At 56.9% G+C, this 25,006-nt stretch overlaps 2 protein-coding genes across 3 annotated transcripts; one reads left to right on the forward strand and one right to left on the reverse strand.

The window, feature by feature from the left end:
- The first annotated feature begins 2,068 nt into the window (after positions 1 to 2,068).
- Positions 2,069 to 4,795, forward strand: MTFP1 (mitochondrial fission process 1). Its single transcript, XM_079762929.1, has 4 exons — positions 2,069 to 2,185; positions 2,988 to 3,115; positions 3,520 to 3,752; positions 4,681 to 4,795. The coding sequence occupies exons 1-4, from the start codon at positions 2,119 to 2,121 to the stop codon at positions 4,751 to 4,753; spliced, it is 501 nt and encodes a 166-aa protein (XP_079619055.1). The 5' UTR covers positions 2,069 to 2,118; the 3' UTR covers positions 4,754 to 4,795.
- A 5,119-nt stretch (positions 4,796 to 9,914) lies between these two features.
- LOC307094239 (SEC14-like protein 3) lies at positions 9,915 to 20,330 on the reverse strand. Of its 2 annotated transcripts, XM_079762923.1 has the most exons (12): positions 20,238 to 20,330; positions 18,000 to 18,075; positions 17,692 to 17,735; positions 17,510 to 17,569; positions 16,271 to 16,459; positions 14,920 to 15,015; positions 14,264 to 14,324; positions 13,209 to 13,292; positions 12,327 to 12,433; positions 11,839 to 11,978; positions 11,568 to 11,737; positions 9,915 to 10,466 (listed from the first exon to the last, which is right to left on the reverse strand). In XM_079762923.1, exons 1-12 carry the CDS (start codon positions 20,289 to 20,291, stop codon positions 10,345 to 10,347), a joined length of 1,203 nt encoding a protein of 400 aa, XP_079619049.1. In that variant the 5' UTR covers positions 20,292 to 20,330; the 3' UTR covers positions 9,915 to 10,344. The 2 variants fall into 2 exon arrangements, with proteins under 2 accessions (XP_079619049.1, XP_079619050.1); XM_079762924.1 differs by lacking the exons at positions 16,271 to 16,459; positions 17,510 to 17,569.
- Between the last annotated feature and the right edge of the window lie 4,676 nt (positions 20,331 to 25,006).

A 25,006-nucleotide genomic window follows, 5' to 3' on the forward strand; every position in this document is an offset into this window, starting at 1 on the left:
TGCCTACCGCCTCGTTCTTCGCTGCTCGCTCACCACCACCCAGAGCCCCGAGCTTAGCGACATCTTTCCGCCAGTAGGCGGGGCGCATGCGCAGAAACCACCCTCGGCTCTTCTCTGGCGTGCGCTTTCTGGCGCCCCGCGGCCAACTCGCCTCCTGATTGGCCCGCCCGGTGGGCTGTCTTCCGCCATCTTTGCTAAGGGCACTAAGGATGCTCTGGTCGCCTTCACGGTCAGGGCGGAAGCCCCGCCCCACTCCGGTTTCTAAGTGTGCGCCGGGCGCCAGGCGGTTCTGGCGCGCCGACACACGTGGGTCTGGCGAGCGCCCGGTGCCCGCGGTGGGCCCGAGTAGGGAGGGAGGGAGGGAGGCGGGGGAGAAACGGTCACGTGGCGTTAGGGACCGTCTCCTAATTCTGCGCCCGCACTGCTAGTGATGGGGAGGCAGAAAACAGGACGTTCAGGGGCCTGGGTACCCCTTTGAGCGCCGAGCCCGGCTTCCCGAGAGGTCACCGCTGACCTGGCTGCCGAACACGACCCCACAGAGACAGCGACGCCCAGGGCAGAAAATGGGACCCTCCGTAGGGAGTCAGTAGTCTTCATTTTTCCCCATGTTATTTAGTGATAATAAAAGCTAATGCTTTAAAGAACGCCTACTGGGTACCACACACCTGTGTACTTACAAAGAAATAATAGGTGCACAGCGCGTGGAAGAGAGCCTGGTACAAGTGAGCACACAGTAAATATTAGTCTTTTTTTTTTCTTTCTTTCTTTCTTTCTTTTTTTTTACAGCAGTGGCTAACAGGTAATAGGACTGCCTGTCTTTAATGGCTGTGTCTTTGCTTGCTCTACCCCCCCCCCCAACCCCCCAAAAGATTCACGAAGCTGCACTCATTGCTCACATGGGTAAACTGAGGTTCCGCAGGGGAAGAGTTCCCTCCTTAGTCATCACTACCCCCCCACCAGCCCCCTCATTCTATTCTGCTCATTTCCCTGAAGTCTTGCACCACAATCCTGGTTCCCTGGCCTCATGATTCATTCATTCATTCATTCATTCATTCATTCAAGGTCCTGTCCCCAAGAGGTTTCTGTCTAGTTTTCATACTGATCCAGTGTAGATGTCAGTGCTGACAGATGATCATGGCAACGTGTCGGGAAGGGACTTCAGAGCCCAAGTATCCATCTCGCCAGGGTGCCCCCCACTCACTCTCCCAGGCTCACGGACTGAGGTTTTAAGAGCACAGGATCTGCCCTGGCTGGGTGGCTCAGTGGATAGAGCATCGGCCTGCGGACTCAAGGGTCCCAGGTTCGATTCCGGTCGGGGGCATGTACCTTGGTTGCGGGCACATACCCAGTAGGGGGTGTGCAGGAGGCAGCTGATCGATGTTTCTCTCTATCGATGTTTCTAACTCTCTATCCCTCTCTCTTCCTCTCCGTAAAAAATCAATAAAATAAAAAAAAAGAGAGAGAGAGCACAGGATCTGAAGCCAATCCCAGCATAGCAGCTGTACACCCGGGAAAGTGCCCCGTCTTCTCTGAGCCTCTGTTTCCTCATCTGTAAAGTGGGGGTCACAGGTTGAGGGGAGGGTTTAAGGAAGCAATCTGTCCGGAGTCTTTTCCCGGTAAAGTCTTCCGCTGTTAGTCTTTGTCCAACAGTCTGGCCAGTAGTAAACACAGCCAAAGACGACTGTTATTCGTCGTCGTCCCAGGAGGGAACGCCGGGGTGCACCCCGGTTAAGAAATGAATCCAGTGAGGCTCCAAGAAGGACAGAAGCTTGAGGTCACACGGCGGTGACGTGGAGCTGGGAAGGACGGGATCTTCCATTGGAACGCCGGCCTCTTTGGCTCCCAAACGGCAGTCAGTCCTGGGAGAGGATCGCGCCAGCCCTCCAAACCCCTGGAAAACGTGACGAAAACCTGTCACATCCCAGCCTGGGAGAGGGGCTTTGGTGCGCGGGGGAATTTACAGACGCTCCCTGCTTTTGGTGACGGCGGCGGCACCACCTGTCCTTCAGTCGGGGACCTTCAGTCGGTCCCGCCACCTTGGACCGGAGGGCTTGGGGCAGCTGAAGCGGCCGTGGTGGCTGGACCGGCGGCCGGGGCCGGGGCGTCCGCGGAAGGGCCATGTCCGAGCCGTCCCCGCAGGGTGCTGAGCGCGACCTTTTCCGGGACACGTGGGTGCGATACTTGGGTGAGAGCGTGGGGCAGGGGTCACGAGGGGCACGGCGACTCCCCCACCCTGTAGCTGGGGAAGCAGGGCTCACTGTTTGCCGGTTCTGGGTCCTGGAGAAGGCGGGAGGATCTTAGTTCTCATTCTGCCCAGACCAGAGATTGGGCTCAGAGAGGGTTAGGTGCTTGCCCAAGGTCACACAGCTCCGGTTGGCCCAGCCCTGCCTTTGGGGGTTGGGGGGAGCGGCTGGGTGGGCGCGGTGGGTCTCTGCTGGTCCTGTCTCCCAGATTGAAGCTCAGACCCTACTGGGAGAAATGGGGTGAGCAGGTTGCCTTCTCTGACATGCCGGGGCACCGTCTGGAGCCCGAGTTCCTGGACCCCTATCCCAGCTTCCCGCTGGCTCTGTCCGAGCTCAGCTTCCTCCTGGGCACAAAGGGACGGACACAGGGCCTCTCTCCCCAGGTGGTAGTTGTGAGGGTAGAATGCCGAACGGCACAGAAAGGCCTGGCACCTGGTGAGTGCCCTCAGGTCAGTCCGTGGCTGCCTGTTCCCCCATTCGCGCAGAAGCTTCCAGAATCCAGACTGGGAAGGAAGGCGAGTGAGTGACCATGGTGACGGCACTCAGCTCTCCCACGGTGGCCCTAGCGTGGAGGTAGGCATCCTGGGTGGCCGTTTTCTAGGTTCAGAGAGACCCGATCCCTTGTCCAAGGTCATCGTGGATCCAGCTCCTGTGGTGCAGGCTGGGGCTGGAACCAGCCGGCCGGAGTGCCCCCTGGTGGAGCAGTCGCTGCTTCCCCGGGATTAAACGGCCCCTCCCGTCCAGGCTACGCCAATGAGGTGGGGGAGGCCTTCCGCTCCATGGTGCCCGCGGCGGTGGTGTGGCTGAGCTATGGGGTGTCCAGCTCCTACGTGCTGGCTGATGCCATTGACAAGGGCAAGAAGGCAGGGGAGGTGAGTGCGAGCCTGCCCCTCGACCCCCCCACCCCAGGCCATTACCCTGTGGAGGGTTAGTCCATAGCCTTGCATGGGATACCCTCACTGTGGGGACCGTCCCTACCCAGTCCTGTTTGTAGGATAGTGTACCCCCCCCCCCAGCCCTGCATGTGACATTTCTTTATACCCCAGTCCTGCATGTGGGCAAGTCTACCCCCAGCACGAAATGTGGTATATGGTATAGTCCAGAACCCAATACTCAATACTAGCGGGGTTTGTCCCAGCTCCCCTCCTTCCCCCCGCAGCCCCCTCCCCCGCCCTGCACTCCCCCTCCCCCTACTTCCCTCTCCCTGGTTCAGCCTCATGCCACAGGGTCTCCTGGCTCGGCCGCTGCTGAGTTCAGTTTCTCTTGTGCCCACCAGGTGCCAAGCCCTGAAGCCGGCCGCAGCACCAGGGTGACCGTGGCTGTGGTGGACACCTTCGTGTGGCAGGCTCTGGCCTCTGTGGCCATCCCAGGCTTCACCATCAACCGGGTGTGCGCGGCCTCTCTCTACGTCCTGGGCACTGCCACCCGCTGGCCTCTGGCTGCCCGCAAGTGGACCACCACTGCCCTGGGGCTGCTGGTCATCCCCGTCATCATCCACCCCATAGACAGGTGGGCGCTGCTCCCGGCCTCAGGGTCACTCGCTCTGCAGACGGAGAGAAGCCCTGGGAGGCAGGGGTGGGCCAAAGGCGGGGCTGGCCCTCGGGGCTCCAGAGGCAGAAAGGACAGGCTTTGCTCTTGGCAGATGATCTGGCAGGCATTTTGGCCGTGAAGGCAGAGGCCGGCGGTGCCTGGAGGATATAGGACACAGGACAAGTAAATTCCCAGAAAAAAAAAAAACACAAAACAAAAACACTGTAGTGTTACAAAACAACCAGAGGCAGGCGGGAGCAGGTGCACCCTGGAGGGTTTTAGGGACAGAAGTAGGAATTGTTTTTGTGAAACTGAAAATTCGTTAATCTGCTTTCAGGCATGACTGGATCTAGGCTCCCAAATGGTGTCATTAGGGGGTCTGGGTCTCCCCACCTTGCTGCCCTTTTCTCCACCCCACCCCCCCCATGTTGGCTTCACTCACTTTTCCCTATTTGGGAGCAGAGATGGCCCCCAGTAGCTCCCAACTTGCATCCCAACAGCTTAGCAAGCCCCATAGGAATCTTCTTAGTAGTGACAGCAAAAAATCCCAAGGAAGGCTGTCATTGGCCCATTGTAAACTGGGTATCCACCCCTGAGCCAGTTGCCCTTTCCTGATTGGCCAGGCTTGGATCATGTGCTTGCACTTCGAACCAGCGATGGGGCCGGACCAACACGGGGTGGGAGGAGTCTTTCTCCAACGGACCCTAGCGGACCCTGAGGCCACGAGGGAGTCTTTTACCCTCTCTGTGCCTCAGTTGTCCTGACTGAATGAAGAAGGGGGTGATTGAGGGCTGCCACTTGGGTGGCACTTGTGCCCTGCCTCCAGAGAGCCCCTTCCCCTCGCCCTGACCTCCTGCCTCCCATCCCCCCACTGGTCACTTGCTCATCCCCCTCCCTCGCCCCACAGGTCAGTGGACTTCCTCCTGGACTCCAGCCTGCGCAAGCTCTACCCCTCAGTGGAGAAGCCCAGCTCCTCCTGACCACAGCCTGGCCCCTGGCCCGGGGGTTGGCCCACTCCCTGCTTTCCAACCTCCTCCTCCTGCCAGGGGATGGATTCGGTGCGTGGCTCCTTGGGGTCCAAGGCCCTGGCAGCTGAGTGGGTGTGAACTGCGTGAAAACAGCGACAAAGGCCTCGAGGAGCAGCCGCCGCAGCGACTCGGGGGCGAGAAGCCCTGAACCCCGGAATTCGTGATACCGCGTGGCCGTGGGACCGGGTGGGCCCAGCCTTGTCTTTCTGACCGGAAAGGAACATCCTCCCGTGGAGGAGAAGGGGACTGAGCCCGGAGAGGGCAAGGAACGGGGCCAAGATCACTTGGCAAGCTGGGGACCCAGGTCTCCCAGCGGCTCAGCCCAGTCAGCCCGGGGCAGCGTGGCTGGACAGAGGAGCAGCCGGCACTGGGAGAAACACGGGCGAGCCGCGGTGGGGGACCCTGAGACCTGAGCCTCTGGCCAGCCCATCCCCGGGGCAGGGGCTGCTGGGGCCTGGCTGGGAGGCAGGACAGCCCTGGTCTAATAAATCCTCAAGAAGTGTAGTTTTCTTCTTTACCGTTGGGGATGAGCAGGGAGGTGGTGGTTGGTGGGGAGCAGGGCTGGGGGCCCTCCGAGGCGGAGGCTGACTGCTCGGGCCAGGTATCACGCCCCGTGGCCAGCACCGGGCCTTTCTGGTCCCTCCCCGCCCACCAGCGCCCCCTGCAGGTGCCTGGGCGTCCACCTCGGTGTGCAGCCTCCTTCTGCACCCACGCCTCTGGGAGGGGAGGCCTCCCAGCCTGCAGGGTCACAGATCAGACCCAGCCCTGGTCTGCTCTCCCCTCTCCAGAGGCAGCCGCACAGGGAGACGGCCAGGGCCTGGGCTGCAGCCCCTGCTTGTCCGGAAGCCTGGCTCCGGGTTCCCGCCCACCTGTGGCCGCTGCCCCAGCACCTGCTGCTCGGCTCAGGCCCTGGTCTCTCTTCCCTGGCTGCTCCCTCTCACTCCAGTCGCTTCGGTCCCCAATTCTCTACCCCCGCGTCTCCTCTCTCTCCCCTCCAGGCCAGCGTGAGGGCAGTGGCCTCTGGCTTGCCCCCGCTCCAAGCTTCCTTATCTGGCCAACTCCTTCTGAAAATGTCCAGAGCCAAGCCCAGGCTCCTGTGGTGGCTCTCAGAGGCCCTGCCTCATGATCTGGACAACCTCACCCCCATGTTTACTTCAGCTATTCTGTCCTTTTTGGTCCCTTGGATCTGGGGGTCCTTTCTCTTCTTTAAAAATATACTTGTATTGATTTCAGAGAGGGAGAGAGAGATAGAAACACCAATGATGAGCGAGAACCATTGATCGGCTGCCTCCTGCATGCACCCACTAGGGATCAAGCTCACAACCCAGGCATGTGCCCTGTCCCAGAATCGATCCCTGACCTCCAGGTTCATAGGTCGATGCTCAGCCACTGGGCCACCCCGGAGGGCCAGGCTGGAGGTTCTCTTGACTGGGCTTTCTCACACCCTGTTCCCTCCAATCGGGACACTCCCTTCCAGCTGTTCCCCACACCCTTCCCACAGGTGCACCCTCTCTCCTGACTACAGCCCACTCCTTCCTCAGTTTACCCCCTCAAGGTGGTCTCTGACCCCTAGTGCTGGCTTGGAAGCCTCCTCTGGGGTCCCATCAGCTCAACACTTCCTGCATGGCCTGGGAGGCTGCAGCAGAGCCCTGCTGGGATTGGGGGGAGGTGTCTTTCCCCACCCACAGGTCTTTGCCCTAGAGCATGCTGGGAGTCAGGTCCCTCCGGGGCCACTTTCAGGCAATGCTCAGCATCACCACAAGGAGGCAGCATCTCCCAAGGTGCCCATGTCTGCTGGTTCAAACTGCTCCCAGGGTTACTGAGAGCAGCACCTACTCCCTATGAGTGAACTGCTCCTAGAATGGGCCAGGCCCTGTGCGAAGTGCTTCCTGTGATGTGTGTGGCTCATTTACTCCTGGTAACCACATCCCGGGTAGGTCCTTGTTTCCTGGAGTCAGAGTCACTGGCACAAACTCACACAGAACGTCCCATTGACCTTGACCTTCCCACTTCCTCGCCTTACCTTTCCCCCAGCCCAGTACTGATTCCCTGACTATTGCCTTCCAGCCCGCAGCTTTCTACCTCGGCGTCGGGGACAGAGCTGACTCACAGGCTGTGTGACCAAAGACAAGTTACCCAACCTCTCTGAGCTTTGGTCTCCTCATGCACAACTCTACGTAATGACCTCCCGAAGCTGCCATGAGGATTACGGGAGAAATGGCTCACAAAGGCATTCAGCCAGGGCAGGGCTCACAGGGCGAGCTCCATAAACATTGTCTGTCCCTTATTTTTATTTCTTTTTATTTCTCTTAATTTATTTTTATTGATTTCAGAGAGGAAGGGACAGGAAAAGAGAGAAACATCAGTGATGAGAGAGAATCACTGATTAGCTTGCTCCTGCACAACCCCTACTAGGGATCAAGCCAGCAACCAGGTCCTGCCCTTGACCCAAACCTCCCACCTGAACCCACAGCGCCCCCTAGTGACAACACCTTTCTCCCAGCATCCAGACCTACATCTGGGGCTCAGACCTACATCCGGGTCCCAGACCATCACGGCGGGGCCGAGAAGATTATCCCCGGGCATAGGCCTCAAACAGAATCCAGTCTTGTATCAGGGGTGTAGTTCTCCACCTGTAACCCAGACCATCATAACATAACCCAGATGTCCATGTGAGGTACCAGACCTCCCCCCGGGGCCCAGACATTGCTCCCTCTCAGAACTCATTCCTCTATCCAGGGCTCAGACCTACATCCGGGTCCCAGACCATCATGGTGGGGCCGAGAAGATTATCCCGGGGCCCAGGATTCTAACACAGAATCCAGTCTTGTATCAGAGTTGTAGTTCTCCATCTGTAACCCAGACCATCATTCCATAACCCAGATGTCCAGGTGAGGTACCAGATCGCCCCCGGGGGCCCAGACCTACCTCCCTGGCCCAAACTGCCCTCCTGGGTCCCAGACCTCCATTCGGGGCTCAGACCAACGAAATGACACCCACAGAGCACCTGAATGGAGCTCTGACGAGGTGCCAGGCAACTCTGATCAGCATCATGTTGTGCAACCTCCATAGGAGCCTATGATAATGCCGCCGCCACCATCATCCTACGGGTGGACATTACGTCCTGCCCGGCCGCCGTGGCTCGGTGGTTAAGCACCGACCTATGAACCAGGAGGTCACGGTTGGATTCCCAGTCAGGGCACATGCCTAGCAGGCCTGGCCCTCGGCTCTTCCCAAGGAGCCTCTGGTGGCACCAGCCACGCCCTTTGCTTCCCCTCTGCCCACGTCTGGGTAACTTGCTCCCCCTGGCGGTAGCTGTGCCAGGACCTGGGGCTCAAGCCATTCAGCGTGTCTGTGTCCCTGGCTCACAGCACAGAGTTTAGGTGGGGTGTCAGGGGCTGTGCTTCCCAGAGGCCGTGCCAGGGCGGGCAGGACGCTGGGCTTCGCGGCACCAGCCCTGCCTGGCCTTCTGTGAGTTTCCTTGGACGAGTGGCTGAAGCATTGTGTGTTCCCCCCACTTGCTCCGGCTGCCCAACGGGCATAACACCTCCTCTACCCACAGACGTGGATTGGAGACGGTGACACCCAGGCCTCTTCTACTAGAAGGTCTAGAACAGACCAGTCACTCCTCCTCTCCTTCTTTGCACAAGCAGGGCCTTAGAGAAGTGGTGTTGTGGGGCAATTCAGAGCAATGTCTCTGGAGTAAAGAAAAAGCAAACAAAACAACACCTTGGGTTTGGGAGCCGCTCCTGAACAGCTGTGTGATGTCGGGGGAGTGACTTCCCCTCTCGGAGCCTTTGTTCCCTTGTCCATCAGGGGGCCACGATGAACAGCCCCGGGGGAGGCACGAGAGGGAAATGAGCTACACTCATAAAGCGCTTGGCACTCTGTGTGGTACATAGAGAGCACTCGCTGAACGATAGCTCTGACATCATCATCATCATCATCATCATCATCATCATCATCATCATCATTATCATCATTGCCAGCAGCTGCTAGAGTCAGATCTGACTTCCTTTGTTTCTAGGAAAGTTCCTTTGTTTAAAACACAAGCTGTGCCAAAACCGGTTTGGCTCAGTGGATAGAGCGTCGGCCTGTGGACTGAAGGGTCCCGGGTTCGATTCCGGTCAAGGGCATGTACCTTGGTTGCGGGCACATTCCCAGTAGGGGGTGTGCAAGAGGCAGCTGATCGATGTTTCTCTCTCATCGATGTTTCTAACTCTCTATCCCTCTCTCTTCCTCTCTGTAAGAAATCAATAAAATATATTTTAAAAAAAAGATTATTAAAACACAAGCTGTAAGTTCCAAGGGAAAGAAACGAGGGTGGGAGTGATGGGCGGGGGAAGCTCTGCGCCCTGAATCAGGTAGAGTCTTCATGGGAGCATCTCCTACCTACCCAAGGGGGCAGCCACTGCCAGACTTCTGGGGGCTGATTGCCTGAGTCTCCAGGATAGCCCATCCCCCTCCAGGACTCTGTTCCTGTCCAAGGTGCTGAAATCTTCCCGGGTAGGCAGGCTCCTTCTTGTCATGCCCGTCCATGATCACCGGCTCCCTATCTCCATTCAACTTCACAAGGATACACTGCGAAGTTGTACCCCTTACATATACACACTGAGTGGCCAGATTATTATGATCTCTGAACGCATAATAATCAGGCCACTCAGTGAATATGTGTGTGTGTGTGTATGTGTGTGTGTGTGTGTGTGTGTGTATGAGGCCCAGTGCATGAATTCGTGCATGGGTGGGGTCCGGCCAGCCTGGCCAGGGGGAGGGGACATGGGCGGTTGGCCGGCCTGCCTGCTGGTTGAACTCCTGGTCGTGGGGACAATTTGCCTATTAGCCTTTTATTATATAGGATATACACTGAGTGGCCAGATTACTATGTGTTCAGAGATCATAATAATCTGGCCACTCAGTGAATGCTATATAGGAAGTAGAAGTAAAAAAAAAAAAAAATTAGATACATCTCCAACCCAAATTGCTCATAGTTCTTTTCTGTTTAATATATTTTTTATTGATTTCAGAGAGGAAGGGAGAGGAAGAGAGAGATAAAAATATCAATGATGAGAGAGAATCACTGATTGGCTGCCTCCTGCACGTCCCCTACTGGGGATCGAGTCTACAACCTAGCCATGTGCGGTGACCCAGAATTGAACCGTGACCTCCTGGTCCCTAGGTCGACATCAACCACTGAGCCACGCCGGCCAGGCTCATAGTTCTTAGGGAAGGAATACAAGCATCGTAGGAGAGGCGAGGGCAAAGGGTAGGAGATTTCTTTTCCTCCTTCTGGGGTTTCAGTGGCCTCTACCTCTTGCTTTGACCCCTTGCTTCTTTCTCTTCTGGAACACTGGCCTCCTCCAAGGCAGTGTCTCTCATACCTTTCCTGATGGGACCACAGCATCTGAACCTTCCCCAACGTGGCTCCTTCTCTACGCACTACTGTCAGAGTCAGGGGAACTAGTGATCCGTGTCTGGCGGGAGGACAGGATAGACAGGATAGGAAAAAGCAGAGGGTCAGAGGTCTCTGAGCAGTGACGCAGCACCTAGACAGGGGTGAGCTCCTCGTCGTATTTCTGCATGCCCTTGTCTGGGAGCAGGACCTCCACCGTGAAGCTGATCTTCTTGGTGTGGACAAAGCTGTAGGTGTTGTCGAAGCGCAGGACATCTGGGGGCACAGAGGGACAGACAGGTGGTCGGGAGCCTGGCTTTACACTCCTGTGTCCCTACCCCCCGCCGTGGGGGGAGGACTGGCTGTGTTTCCCCTTCCTGTGTTTGCCAGGCTGAGCCCAGTTCCCACCACTACTGTTTCCTTCCCCATGGGAACTGCCGCCCCGGAGCAGGGCCTGTAAACAGACGCTGACCGCCTCCTGGCCTGTGTCCAGCCTGGCTTTAGTTGCACAGACTGGCAGCGGGAACAATGGCCACCGCCTGCCATTGTCTTCACACCTGGACGCTCGCGTCATGGGGGCCGGCGCGGGGGGGGGGGGGCATCGGGGAGTGTCAGGGGCCTCCCAGCCCCTGGGGCTCTGGGACAGGCCTGCACATGCCCTCTGCCTCCCCATGGGCACCCCAACAAGCAGGGGCTTGTCATCTCTGCTTCACAGGTGAGCAAACCAAGGGTCCAGACAGGAGAGACTTTCGCCCCAGGTTACACGGCTAGCACGAGGCTGGGGCGGCCTCCTGGCCCCACACGCAGGCAGCCGTGTGGCTCCGGACGCGCTGACTTACTTCGCTGAGCCCAGCTTCCTCCTGGGGAGAGTTGCACCTGTCCCATCATCCCTGGCCTGTGTCCCGTGGACCAAGGTTTCTCAACCCCTGTAGGGTCCCTGGGTCTCTTGGCTCCGGGTGCACACAAGTGTGGACCAAATGAGCAGCTTTCAACCCTGGCCAGTTTGGCTCAGTGGATAGAGCGTCACGTCAGCCCGTGGACCAAAGGGTCCTGGGTTCGATTCTGGTCAAGGGTGCGTACCTTGGTTGCAGGCTCCTCCCAGGCCCGGGCCTTGGTAGGGGCCCGTGCAGGAGGCAACCAACCAACCAATCGATGTGTTTCTCTCACATCCATGTTTCTCTCTAGAGAATCAATGGGAAAATACCCTCGGGTGAGGATTAACCGAATGAGCAGCTTTGTGAATGAATGGCACTAACCTAGACTGTGTGTGCCTGGGGCAGGGGGCAGTGCCCCCGTTTCCTTCTCTACCCCCTGGGACACATGACTTCAGCTTTCAGGAGCTGAGTGGGGGTGGGGGTACGGGAAGGGCGCGCTTACAGACGCCAGCCTCCGAGCAGGTGAGGCTCCCGTCCTCGGGCACCATGTGGGCGTTGTAGCGCTGGCTGGGCAGCACCTCCGTCATCTCCCCTGCTCGCTGCCGCTCCCCCATCTTGGTCTTCAGGAAAATCCCGAAGCCGATGTCCGCCCCATCCGAATAGAACTGCCACCTGGATATGGATGGGGGACGAGGGACGAGTTACCGCTCCGTCTGAGGGGTCCCCGAGGGGCTAGTACCCAGCCAGAGGGGGGCTCAGTGGCCTATCCCTACCTGAGGACACAGCCCGGGAACAGGATCTCATACTCCACCTGGTGCGAGGAGCCGCGGCTGATCTGCACCGAGTGCTCATATTGCGTCTTTACCTGGTCCCTCACGTACATGGACTTGGGGATCTCCCCACCGTAGTTGATCTGCGGACATGGGATGGGATGGGCTGGCTCCCGGCTTCCAGCCATTGTTCATGCTGGTGCATCGGCCTGAGATGCTTTCACCATTTCCTGGAATATTCTGCTCATCCTGTCCTCCCCCGCCCCACCCCTGACCCTCCAGGCTGGGTCAGGGCCTCCTCTGGGAACTTCCTTTCCCAGCTCATCCCTCTGGGCCAAAATGTCCTCCCTGCTGAAAGGCAGGGCTGGGCCTGTGTAGCTCCACACCTCGCTCACAGGGGTCTCTCCACAAGCATTTGTGGAGTGAATGCGTGGATGAGAAAGCAACCCAGCTCTGCTCCCCTCCCCTCCCTGGCCCAGGGCTCTCTGTACCTTAGTTAAACATTTGGGGTTCCCATCTGGGTCAGTCATGGTCCCCCCAAACTGGACAGGCAGTTCCTCAGGACTGATGCATTTCAGCAAACCTTCTTTCCAGTTGTCTGGGGTCAGAGGCGTTGAAGGACAGTTATTGGGCATGAAGGGAATCTGCCCCCCTCCCCCACTCCCACCAGGAGGACCTGAGCTAGGCTCCCAGGGCCAGTTTCCCAGCCTCCCAGGACTCAGGCTGCAGGAAGAGTCTTCCTGCGTCATGTTGCTATGGAAACATGTTTCCCCTTGGCTGATGGGTTTGCACATTTTTGAGAGTCTCCCAGTCACTGAATTAAGAGTTGTTTAATTGTCTCACAGAAATGTATCTTCTAGAAGTGTATCTTGTTTTTTACTATTCACACCACTTTATAATCACCTTTTTAAAAAGCTTAATGACATTTCCCATGACATCAAATCATTTTTCATGGCTGCCCAGTAATTTATCAAATGCATGCATTATTTACTTATCCAGTCCCTTCTTGTTGAGCCTCCCTTCTCTGAATCACGTCTCCTTTTCCTGCTCCTTTCCCTCATCTTCCTAAACCCAAATTGCCTTTAGAAGTACTGAGATGATGAGAGTTGAAAGGACACTGAGGCCCGTAGCCCAGAGGTTGACTAGCAACCAACTGAAACCAATAAGGAGGAAGGCGTGAAAGCCTTAGTCACCAATCACAGGGAAGAAGGCAGAGGTAACCGGGTAGACTCTGCAGTGCAAGACCCACCTCACCCTTGAGAAAGAGAAGTCTCTGCCTCTAGGTGATGTGTGGATCTCTGGGTGGAGTGATGGACCCACCTCACTCCAAAGCTCATGCACAAAGCTCAGGGGATGCAACCAGAGTTACTTACTTCCCAACACTATAATTTTTCTGCGAGTGTCTTCACTGAGGAAGGGCTTCATGAGGTTGTAGCCCACAGGGAACAGTTTGGTGGCTGGAGAGATACAAGCAAAGACAATGGGGAGAAAAGAGTTCCATTGGCCCACCGTCTCCATAACAGTCATAGCCAACAATGTGGAGGAATCATGAATCACCTTGGCAAACTTCAATGCCCTGCACCTGGCAAACCATCCAGCCAACTGGTCAACCAACCAACAAGCAACAACTAACCAACCATTCAATCAATCATCCAGTCTATCAACCAACCAGCCAACAAATGTCCAATAAATTCACTGTCTAATCAGCCCACCAATCGCCCACCGACCAATCAGCCAACCTATCTAATAGTCAAACAACCAATTAACACACCAGCTACTCAGCAAACCAACAAGCCAATTAAACACCAGTTAACTGTCTAGCCAATCAACTAAACAACCAGCCAACTAACCAATCAACCAGCCAACCATCAAACATCCATCCATCCTTCCCTCCACCCACTCAAATGACAACCACCCAAATACCCACGAAGCATCCATATGGCCCCAGGCTTCAAGAAGTGGAAAACCCAGTAAGGAAAACAGGATGAATACACACAAGACAACTGGTGGCCCCAGAAGGCAGCAGACAAGAAAGGCCAGAGGCAGTTTAAGAAGGGAGAGATGAATGAGGCAGGAGAGCTGGGGGGTGGGGGGTGGGGGTGGGGGGAGGGGAGGGTCCTGAAAAAGCTGGGGCTGCAGCTGCCTCCTTGTGCATAAGGCCAACCACAGAAGCTTCCATGTAGGGAGCCCTTACTCTGTTCCCGGCACTCTAAGTCAGTGGTCGGCAAACTGTGGCTCGCGAGCCACATGCAGCTCGAGAGCCGAGGTTTGCCGCTCTGTTGACTAATGAATGAGTTTGCCGACCACTGCTCTAAGTGATTTGCAAGCAGCCCAGCAACCAACCTGTCTCCCTGCCACCCAGGGAAGGAGGCTCTATTCTCATCCCCAGGGTGCAGAAGAGGAAAAAGAGAAGTCGCTGGCCACACACCTTTCAAAATGAACAGGCTCTTCAGCGTCTCCGGATAATTCTCTTCAAGGAGGCTAAAGAACTGTGGAACGAAGAAAGACCCCCTCAGAGCCCGCACCTCATCTTCCCCGACCCCCACGGCCTTTGCAATCCAGAGACCTGCGGAGGGTTCCCCTGCTTTCCATCACCTCTACTGGCCCCTGGAGGGCAACGTCTCACCTCAGACTATGGCAACCATATCATAATAATCACTTTAAAGTAAGATTACAGTAATGGTAGTATCGTAATCATCATGACTACTACTTATTAAATGGTCAGCGTTTGCAAGCACAGCGTATACACTTTACATATTAACTCGCCGGAGTATCCGTGTATCCCTCCAAACTGCAGACTATCGTTATCCCCAATAACGTGCTCAATTCACAGAACTGGGGGTGACGGGGCTGGGAAGGCCTTGGAGGAGACTGGCCCCATGTGGTCTCAATACAGTGTTGTCCCCGAGGCCTGTTCTGTGGGGCCTCCTAGGAAGCATGTCTCTGGGTCCTGAGTCACGTGATGGGGCCCCTGAAGGCTACCACCTTTTACCAAATCCCAGCTGTGAGTGAGCATCCAGGTCACAGCAAGCCGAGCTGGTCATTAAACCATGCAGGGGGTGCCGGGGGCTTTCTCCTCCTCACCTCCTGGTACACATCCACCACAGGTTTCCAGAAGTGCTTCAGTCCCAGGCCCTCGCAGTCAAATATCATCACAATGGTATCAATCCTCTTCCCCAGCTGCAAGGATGAGAGCAAGGACCAGTACCCAGGTTTAGGGTGCAGGCTCAGGACTTGGGGCACAGTGACGCTAGCATATGACACCTCAGGGTTTCTCCCAGCCCCCTACTCTGTCCTCAGATGAATGAATGAACAAGACAGTGCATACATTTATCCATCCATCCATCCATCCATCCATCCATCCACCCACCCACTCATCCATCCATCCATCCACCCATCCATCCACCCACCCACTCATCCATCCACCCACTCATCCATCCATCCATCCATCCATCCATCCATCCATCCATCCATCCACCCATCCATCCACCCACCCACCCACTCATCCATCCATCCATCCATCCATCCATCCATCCATCCATCCATCCATCCATTAACTGATCCATCCATTTATCCATCCATCCATCCATCCACCCATCCATCTATCCATCCATCCATCCATCCACCCATCCATCCATTAACTGATCCATCCATTTATCCATCCACCCATCCATCCATCCACCCATCCATCTAGCTATCCATCTATCCACCCATCCATCCATTAACTGACCCATCCATTCACCCATCCATTCATACTGCCATTCATTCATTCATTCATTCATTCCTCCATTTGTCCAGATGATATTTACTAAGCACCTATTTTGTGCCAGATACTGAGAGCATAACACAAAATGCTCAATAACCCACACTGCTGTCTTCAAAGAGTTCAGTCTGGTTTGGGAGATGGACAAGCCACCAGGTCACCATGGTCCTGAGATGCGTGCTGGGGTGGGACAGCGTGGGAGCTGTGGGAACACACGTTAGCCCAGACGAGGGCCTCAGAGAAGGTGACATCTAAGGTTGAGACCTGAAGCTTAGATAGGAGAGAGCCGGGGGCAGCGTGGCAGGCCAGCGTGTGTGCTGGGGTTAGTCTGATCCAGACAGACGAAACAGCAGGGGCCAGGCGTCAGCAGGAGTGACAGTAAGTGGCATGGTGAAGAAAGATGGAGGCCCTGTATGCTAGGCCACATACTTGCATCATCTCACTGCATCTTTGCAACCATTGCTTATGATGAACCATTTTCTAGGTGAGGAAACCGACTCAGAGAGGTGAAGTGACTATTCGAGGCTGCACAGCTGGGAAGGAGCAGAGCTGGTGTTTGACCCCAGAGCCCTCTGACCATAATGGTAGAACAGGTAGGTGCTACGCCCAGGACCATGTGTCCTGGCAGCCTCACCTTCCCCAGCTGCCCGCCCCGCCCAGCCCAGGCCTCACCCGCTCCGTCTGCAGGTCGCACTCATGCAGGATGCGCTCGCGGTCCCTCATCTTGGCCTTGAGCAGGTCCTGCTTGGTGACTGAGAAGAGCAGGCCTTTGGGGTCCAGAGGCCCAACGATGTCGTACCACACGGGGCAGCCGTCACGGTCATAGCCACACAAGCCCCCGGGCATGTATTTCTGGACCACCTGGGACCACATGGAGAGATACAAGAAACTTGGCATGATACACCTCCCCGGAGACCCCCAGGCTAGGTGGACCTGCGTGCCCCAAGCCTAGACACACTTGTGTCCAGGTGAGAAAACCGAGGGCCTGCATGAGAGGACCCACCCACCCACTCATCCACCCATCCATCCATCCATCCATCCATTAACTGATCCATCCACCCATCCATCCATCCACCCACCCAGCAGGTACACAGCAAAGCCAGGGCCTGGCCCGAGGCCTCTGGGCTCCTTAGTGCTGCCCCTGACATCTCCCACGTCCCTTTTCATGGAGGGACGAGTCTTGGGAAACATGGGTTCTGAAGGTCGACCGACCTGCTTCAAATACAGACATGCCCTGCTCTGCATCCCTGAGCAAGTACCCCGCCCCGCCCTGAGCACCATTCCACCTCCTCTGCTGTCAAGTGCTTTGGATAGTTCCTCCCTCGGGGGATTGTTGGGGACAGTCCCCATTTCATGTCGGCAAAGCGCAGCGGCTGGTCTAGAGCTCTTACTCCATCCAGGAAGCTATGGCCATTGCTTTACTAGGGTGTCAGCGGGGGGCTGTCCTCCCAGTGCCTTGGTGAGCTCACTGTCCTTCCCACCCGGACAGGGTTCTCTGAGCGAGGCCCCAGGGGTGAGGGCGCAGGGGCACAGGCTCACTGTGGTGGTCCAGGGACTCACAGGCCTGAGCTCAAATCCCAGCCCCACCTCGGGGTGGTGGGCCTTTGGGTAAGCTGCTTAATCTTGGCTGGGCCTCAGTGTGCTCGTCTGTAAAATGGGACTATAGGACCCACCCCATAGGGTTGTGATGATCCAACGAACTCTCGCAGGTAAAGGCTTGACCCCCAGGCCTGGACCTCCTAAGCCCCCGGGGCCTGTTCAAAACGGTTACAGGAGAGGTACCTTCAGGCCCAAGAGGTTCCTACAGGCTCTTCAGGCTCCCGCCCTTCACTCATGTCCCCAGTGACCCCCGAGGCGGCTTGGTCGTAAGTTTGGGAAAGACTGGGGTGTGAGGGGGAGGTGCCGGCTCACCTCTGGAGGCTGCCAGTCGAGGATGTGGTCAATGTCCATGGCCTTCCGGAACTCCATGTGCTGAAAGGGAGAACAGCGGTAAGGCTCCCAACACCCCGCGGGAGGGGCGGCAGGGGCTGGAGGCGTGCGTGGCCTCCCACGAAGCCCCTCCCCAAATGTCCAGAGGAGGCAGGGGGTCACACCTTGCGGAGCATGGCCTCTGCTTTCTCCAGGTCGAAGTTCCGAGCTGTGGGGAGATGGAGGAAGGAGTGAGTGGGGAAAAGATTGCCTTGCAGGTGCCCGGTCCTGGGCCTGGCCAGTGGCAGCTGCGGAGGGCACTGGGGCCTGGGTGGGACCTTCTTCCCTGCCCCCCGCCCTCCCCTGAACCTGGGCGTGTGGAGCAGGGGAGGTGCTTGGAGCCTGAGGGCCGTGCACCCACCGTCCTGGAGCCGTTGGGACCAGGTCCCCCTTGCCGCCCCCTCACCTCGCGCTTTCCCGCCTCTGCCCTCACCTCGGAGCCAGCGCAGAAGGAAATAGTCATCAGGGTTGGGCAGGGCAGGCAGCACGTCCTGGACGTTTTCTCGGAACTGGGAAGGGAGATGCGGGTTAAGGTGGTTTTCACGCTGAGCCTTGGGCCCCCCCAGACTCAGCGATTGGTTTCCTCAACCCATCTCTTCCCCGTGCTTCCGGCCCACGGTGATGGAAGGGTGGGCGGGCAGAGGAATAGAAGGGACATAGGTCACTGGATGGGTGGTTGGATGGGTAGGTAGGTGAACGGAAGGAAGGCTTTATGGGTGGGTAAATGGATAGAAAGAAGGATGGATGGATGGAGAGTGGGTGGGTGAATGGAAAAAAAAGGAAGGAGAATCAGTGAATGAGTGGGTGGAGAAAAGGAGAGATGGGTGGGTGAGTAGAAGGAAGGAGAATTTGGTGGGTGAATGGATGGAAGGAGGGATGGACAAATGGGTGGTGGGGTGGGAGGATGGATGGAAGAAAGGATAAATGGATGGGTAAGTGGATTGGAGTATGGATATACAGCAGTCACCCCTTACCCACAGGGGATACGTTCTAAGACCCTCAGTGGACAGCTGAAGCCATAGATAGTCCTAAGCACTATATATACTATGTTTTTTCCTAGTCATACATACCTATGATAAAGTGTAATTTATAAATTAGGCACAGTAAGAGACTACCAACAATAACTAACAAGAAAACAGAACAATTATAACAATACTAGAGGCCTGGCGCACGAATTTGTGCACAGGTGGGATCACTCGGCCTGGCCGGTGATTGGGGCTGATTGGGGCCATCTCTCGGTGTGTGTGTGTGGGGCCGGGGGGGGGGGGGGGACTGGGGAGGGGGGAAGGAATCGTGGGAGGTTGGCCGGCCACAGGAGGTTGGCTGTGGGAGCACACTGACCACCAAGGGGAAGCTCCTGCATTGAGCGTCTGCCCCCTGGTGGTCAATGCACATCATAGTAACCGGTCAACTGGTCGGTTGTTAGCTTAGGCTTTTATATATATAGATCCTGCAATGAAAGTTATGTGAAGGGGTCTGTCCTTTTCTCTCTCGGATAGCTGAACTGATAACTGAGATACAGCTACTAATGACTAACAGGTAGGGAGGACGGATACGCTGGGACAAAAGTGATTCACGTCTTGGGTGAGACGGACCAGGAAGGCAGATTTCATCACACTGCCCAGGACAGTGCGGAATTTAAAACTTACAAATTGTTTATTTCTGAAAATTTCCACTTAATATTTTCAGACTGCAATTGACAGTGGTAACTGGAAACATGGAAAGCAACACGGTGGATAAGGGGAGACTCCTGTATTCTTCATTGCTTCTATGTTTTAGCCCACCAAGACTCCTGCCTTTTTGTTGTTGTTTGTTAATCCTCACCAGAGGATATATTTCCATTGATTTTTTTAGAGAGAGTGGAAGGGAGAGACACAGAGAGAGAGAGAAACACCGATGTGAGAGAGATACGTTGATTGGTTGCTCACTCTCCACTGAGCCAAACTGGCTAGGGCTCCTTTTTATAAAGTCCCATCTTCGCCCTAACCAGTTTGGCTCGGTGGATAGAGCATCAAGGGTCCTGGGTTCGATCCCGGTCAAGGGCATGTATCTTGGTTGCAGGCACATACCCAGTGGGGAGTGTGCAGGAGGCAACTGATCAATGTGTCTCTCTCATCAATGTTTCTAACTCTCTATCCCTCTCCCTTCCTCTCTGTAAAAAATCAATAAAATATATTTAAAAAAAAAAAAAAAGTCCCGTCTTCTACCAAACCACGGTTAAGGATCCTGTATCCTCTCCCCCGCTGAGCGTGGGAGTGACGCGCCCTGCTCTGTCCCCCTGGCTCTCTCACACAGGTCACCCCTCAGGGTCCTGGGAGGGGTGGGAACCGTCGGAGGACAGACCGCCAGCACCCTTCAGCCCCCACCTGAGGGGCCTGGGAGGGTGCGGGGAGGGGTAGCTTTCAGAGAAAGCTCTGGGTCTGGCTCCTGACCGAGAAGAGGTCAGGCTGGAGCCGGTCCCCACGCTGCTGACCGGACGTGGTGCTGGTCCCTCACCCCCTTCCCCGGGAAAGGGCTGATGTCACCGTGGACCTGACCTTGGGAGAGTGACAGCAGAGAGACCGTGTCAAGGACACGCTGAGCCAACGGAGTAAGGCAGGGTGGAGCCACCGCCCCCCCTCTGCCCCCCAGCCCTTCTCCTCCCTGGGGCTGCAGGGCAAGGGACTCTCACCTTGGCCAGCGTCTCTGCCTGCTTGGGGCTCAGGTCTCCCACTCGGCCGCTCATGGTGCTGGAGGAGGCTGGAGGAGCAGGGACCACTGTGGGCAGCGGCCAAGCCTGGTCTGGGGCCCTGAGCCAGCCGGCCTTTTGCCCCCTTTCCTGGGTGTGGCTTCAGGCGCCTCCTCCTCCTCCTCCTCGGACAACCGTCGAGTGGCACCTTACATAATTGGGATTAGGCGAGGTCCGGTGTTTGGCTCGGGGCCAGGTCTGAGGGGCAGGCAGGCGTGGAGGCTGGGAGGGGACGAGGCTGGCCTCCCGGGGCGTGGGAATCGAGGCTTGGGCCCTTACAGACCCCCCCATCCGTGCTCCCAGGCCTGCAGGGGCCAATGTCCCGGAGAAAGAGGGGGACTTCAGGGAGCGTGGGACCCGCACGCTTTCTCTTCCAGCCTCAGTTTCCCCATGTCCCTGATGAAGAGACTCCGCACGCAGGGCCCTGCAGGTCACCACCAGCCCCGCTCTGACAGGGAGGAGTCAGGGACAGTTGGTTCCCTTTGTCTGGGTAGGAAGCGCACGTGCTTTTGGGACAAGGAGAGACAGGCTGGGGCAGGAAGACAGAATCCGAGGGTCCTTGCTCACGGCTTGTTCTCTCCAAAGGGCTGAAGGGCCGATGCTGCGGTTCCTGGTGTCTTTCAAACCCCACCGCGCCGTGCTGGCCCTGCGCCTCAACGTGGGGAGGGGCTGGGCGCTCCCCACCCTGTAGCCCTCTCTTCTCTTCCCTGAGGTCTCGTCCAGAACCCCGCATCCCTGGCCCCTAACGCAGAGGTGGGGCAGGTGGGTGGCCGTGGGGCGGGGAGGTGATTCTTGGGATTTTAAACCGAGGGTGCAGCTCCCGCTCTCCCTGACCAGGGAGGGGTGTCCGCCATCGGTGCGAGGTGATGGAAAAGCCCGGAAGGTTCCCTGCCCTTTGATTTCTGTCACGCTGCCTGATCGTCTACCATCACACGTGCCTGCAAGGCCTGGCCCTGCTCCCCACTCGCCCATAAGATGTTCTTTTAAAAAAGAATGTTTGGCCCCGGCCGGCTTGGCTCAGTGGATAGAGTGTCGGCCTGCGGACTGAAGGGTCCCAGGTTCGATTCTGGTCGGGGGCATGTGCCTGGGTTGCGGGCTCGATCCCCAGTGGGGGGTGTGCAGGAGGCAGCCAATGGATGATTCTCTCTCATCATTGATGTTTCGATCTCTCTCTCTCTCTCCCTCTCCCTTCCTCTCTGAAATCAATAAAATAAAAAAGAATGTTTGTATTGATTTTTTAGAGAGAGAGGGAGAGAAGATAGAAACATCAATGAGAGAGAAGCCCCCTCCTGGGGATTGAGCCCACAACCCGGGCGGATGCTCTGACCGGGAATCGAACCAGGAACCTTCCTGGTGCATGAGGCGACGCTCAATCCGCTGAGCCCCGCCAGCCAGGCTAGAGACCTCCCTTTTACAATGACCTCTTAGAGGGTCAGGGCCTCATTTATAGGATAGGAGGGTGGAGGGGGCGGTCAACGCTTGCCCTGAACTCCTTACGGGGTTGGAGGGAAGATCTAACAAGAGCCGTGTAGACTGTCCAGGGTTGTACACGTCTCAGGGATCATTCTCCTTCAGCCGCCAGAAGCAGAGGCCACATGGTCAACGACTGCCCCTCAGGAGCGCATCAGCTTGAGCCCTGGCTGGTGTGGCTCAGTGGATAGAGCGTCCGCCTGTGGACTGAAGGGTCCCAGGTTCAATTCCAGGTCAGGGCACAGGCCTGGGTTGTGGGCTCGATCCCCAGTGGGGGGCTTGCAGGAAACAGCCGATCCATGATTCTCTCTCATCATGGATGTTTCTATCGCTCTCTCCCTCTCCCTTCCTCTCTGAGATCAATAAAAAAAATATTTAAAATAAAATAAAATGAAGGAAGGCCTCAGCTTGAGACCACAGCACGTCCACGTGGCCACATCTTCCAGGCCTTGAGGGTTCCACGTGGGCTGACAGCACCTCTGGGCTGGCCTCGGCCCCAGGAGCTGGGCTCGCCCAGGTCCCCCACCCCTCGGGCATCCTGGGTCCTCCCTCCCCCACCTCTGGGCTCTCTCGGGCCCTTTAGGCTGGCGGGTGTGGGGTAGTGCTGGACACCGCCCTTGCTCTGGGCCCTGGTAGAGGTGGGTCCAGAGGAGGACGGGCCCGCGGTGGCAGCTCCCTCTGCGTGGGGTGCCTGCCGCACACACTCAGGGGCGGTTAGATAACCCTCCACACGCCGGCCCTCCCCACTTCACATTCCAGCCTCTTCCTGCACGGCGGCCCCACACCCACTTCCTGCGGGCGGCGGCAGCAGAGATTGGGTTCCCGCCACCCTCTCCCAGCCCTAATCCTGCCGTTTCTCACCCGTCTCCTTTCTCGCCCTAATCCCTCTCACGGGAGGTGCCCCAGCTACTTCTGGGGACCTCAGAGGCTGGGCAGGGAGATCCAGGGGAAGGGTTTGGGGGTCCTCTCAGAGACACACCTACAAAGTGCTTTTCCAGGTTCATAGGTTGATGCTCTCAACCACTGAGCCAAGCCGGGGCGGATGGGGCGGGGGGGGGGGGGGGCGGGAGGGCTCAGAAAGTTTCTCCCTCTCTCGGACCTTCCACTTCGTGGACCATCTGACTCTGGACCCATAGCCAAGCCCTGCCTTCCCTGGGAGGACTCACCCTTGTGCCTGAAACCTAGCGCTCAATAAAGGGTCTAACGCAGGCGTCCTCAAACTACGGCCCGCGGGCCACATGCGGGTGTTCTTGCCGTTTTGTTTTTTTACTTCAAAATAAGATATGTGCAGTGTGCACAGGAATTTGTTCATAGTTTTTTTTAAACTATAGTCCGGCCCTCCAGCGGTCTGAGGGACAGTGAACTGGCCCCCTGTTTAAACAGTTTGAGGACCCCTGGTCTACAGCAAGCATGTCAAACTCAAAGGCTGACACGGGCCCCATAAACAAGGCCTGTGGCCCGCGGGCCACGCATTTGACATGCTTGGTCTAAATCCATGGTCGGCAAACCGCGGCTCGAGAGCCACATGCGGCTCTTTGGCCCCTTGAGTGTGGCTCTCCCACAAAATACCACGAGTCTATTTTGAAGAAGTGGCGTTAGAAGAAGTTTAAGTTTAAAAAATTTGGCTCTCCAAAGACATGTCAATCGTTGTCCTGTTGATAGTTGGCTCTGTGGACTCATGAGTTTGCGGACCGCTGCTCTAAATCATCGTGGTGGGGCCCCCACGCTGCAGGGTGTCTGGAGGCCGCAGGATTAGTCTCCCTCCCCCGAAGCAAAGACCCTGGCAGAGGAGAACACCCCCCACCCCCACCCCCACCCATGGAAGACATCTTCTCAAGTAAGTCCCCAGATTGTGTTTAGCTCCTAGTTTGCCAGGCTCTCGGGGGCCATGGCGACAACCAGGACATGAGCCGACACCTGCAGGAGGTAGACAGGGCTGCCCAGGCCGCACCCGGAACCGCTCCTTCTGGCCGGTCACTGGGAAATGGGAGAGGGCTGCCGCTCGGACCTTCCTGCCGGCCTTCCCCCAGCTGGGTCACACCAGAACCAGTCGGGTGAGCACAGACGGGGCCCAGGGGGTGCTCGAGCCTAGCCAACGGTCTGAGCATGGCTGGGAAGAGGCAAGTGTGTGCAGGGGAGGGGGGAATGAGGGCTCAGACCACAGTAAGGGGAGGCAGGGGGTGGCCTAAAAAGCGGGGAGGGGAAGGGAATTCGGGGGGGCACCTCACCAGAGTCCCAGTGATGCTCTGTGTAGCGCCTGGGGGGACAGTCTATGTTCCATCTTTACCTTTTTCGCTTCCTTTGTTTATTTATTGATCTCTCTCTATATAAAAGCCTCAGTGACAGGCCAACCTCTCGACCAGAAGCTATGACACGCACTGACCACCCAGGGGCAGACGCTCAACACAGGGGCTGCCGAGCTTCGGTGACTTGGCAGCTGTGGTTTTTGGGTGACACACCTGGAACCAGAGAGAAGGGAGCCTGATTCCAGGGCATGTCACCCCATAAACGCCCTCTCACAATCTGGGACCCCTCGGGGGAGGTCAGAGAGCAGGATTCGGCCCCATCCCCGCAGGCCAGGCCGAGGGACCCCACCGGTGCACGAATCCGTGCACCAGGCCTCTAGTGTATGTATGTGTGTGTGTGTGTATATATATATATATATATATATATTGATCTCAAAGAGGAAGAGAGAGGGAGAGAGAGAAACACCAATGATAAGAGAGAATCATTGATCGGCTGCCTCCTGCATGTCCCCCACTGGGGATCAAGCCTGCAACCCCGAGCATGTGCCCTTGACCGGAATTGAACCTGGGACCCTTCCGTCTGCAGGCTGACACTCTATCCACTGAGCCACACCGGCCAGGGCTTGTCTGTTTTCTTGACAGGTGAGGCCAAGTATTTCCAAACACCTCCTCTTGAGTAAGAGTTTTGACCTGTGGCCTCTGGCCAAGATCTTGCCATTCTTTCCTGAATAACAACAGACTCTGTTGCATAACCTGCGTCGTGACAGGGTTTCACGAACGACGAAGGGTCCCCAGTCGCTCCCAAATAACACACATCGGTCCGCTGTGACCAGTGCCACCCGAGAGCCTGCCTGGCTTTCCTCCAGCCTCAGACCCCACAGCCTCCCCTACCCCATGCCTGTCCGAGAGGCCCCCCACCCCCCACACACACACACATGCTTCATCTCTCCCTTCCGGGGTCCCTCCCATGGGCAAAGCACATCCCCCTCTCCCCCC

Source organism: Cnephaeus nilssonii (genome assembly GCF_951640355.1).
Source record: "Cnephaeus nilssonii genome assembly, chromosome: 22".
Classification (NCBI taxonomy): Eukaryota; Metazoa; Chordata; class Mammalia; order Chiroptera; family Vespertilionidae; genus Cnephaeus; species Cnephaeus nilssonii.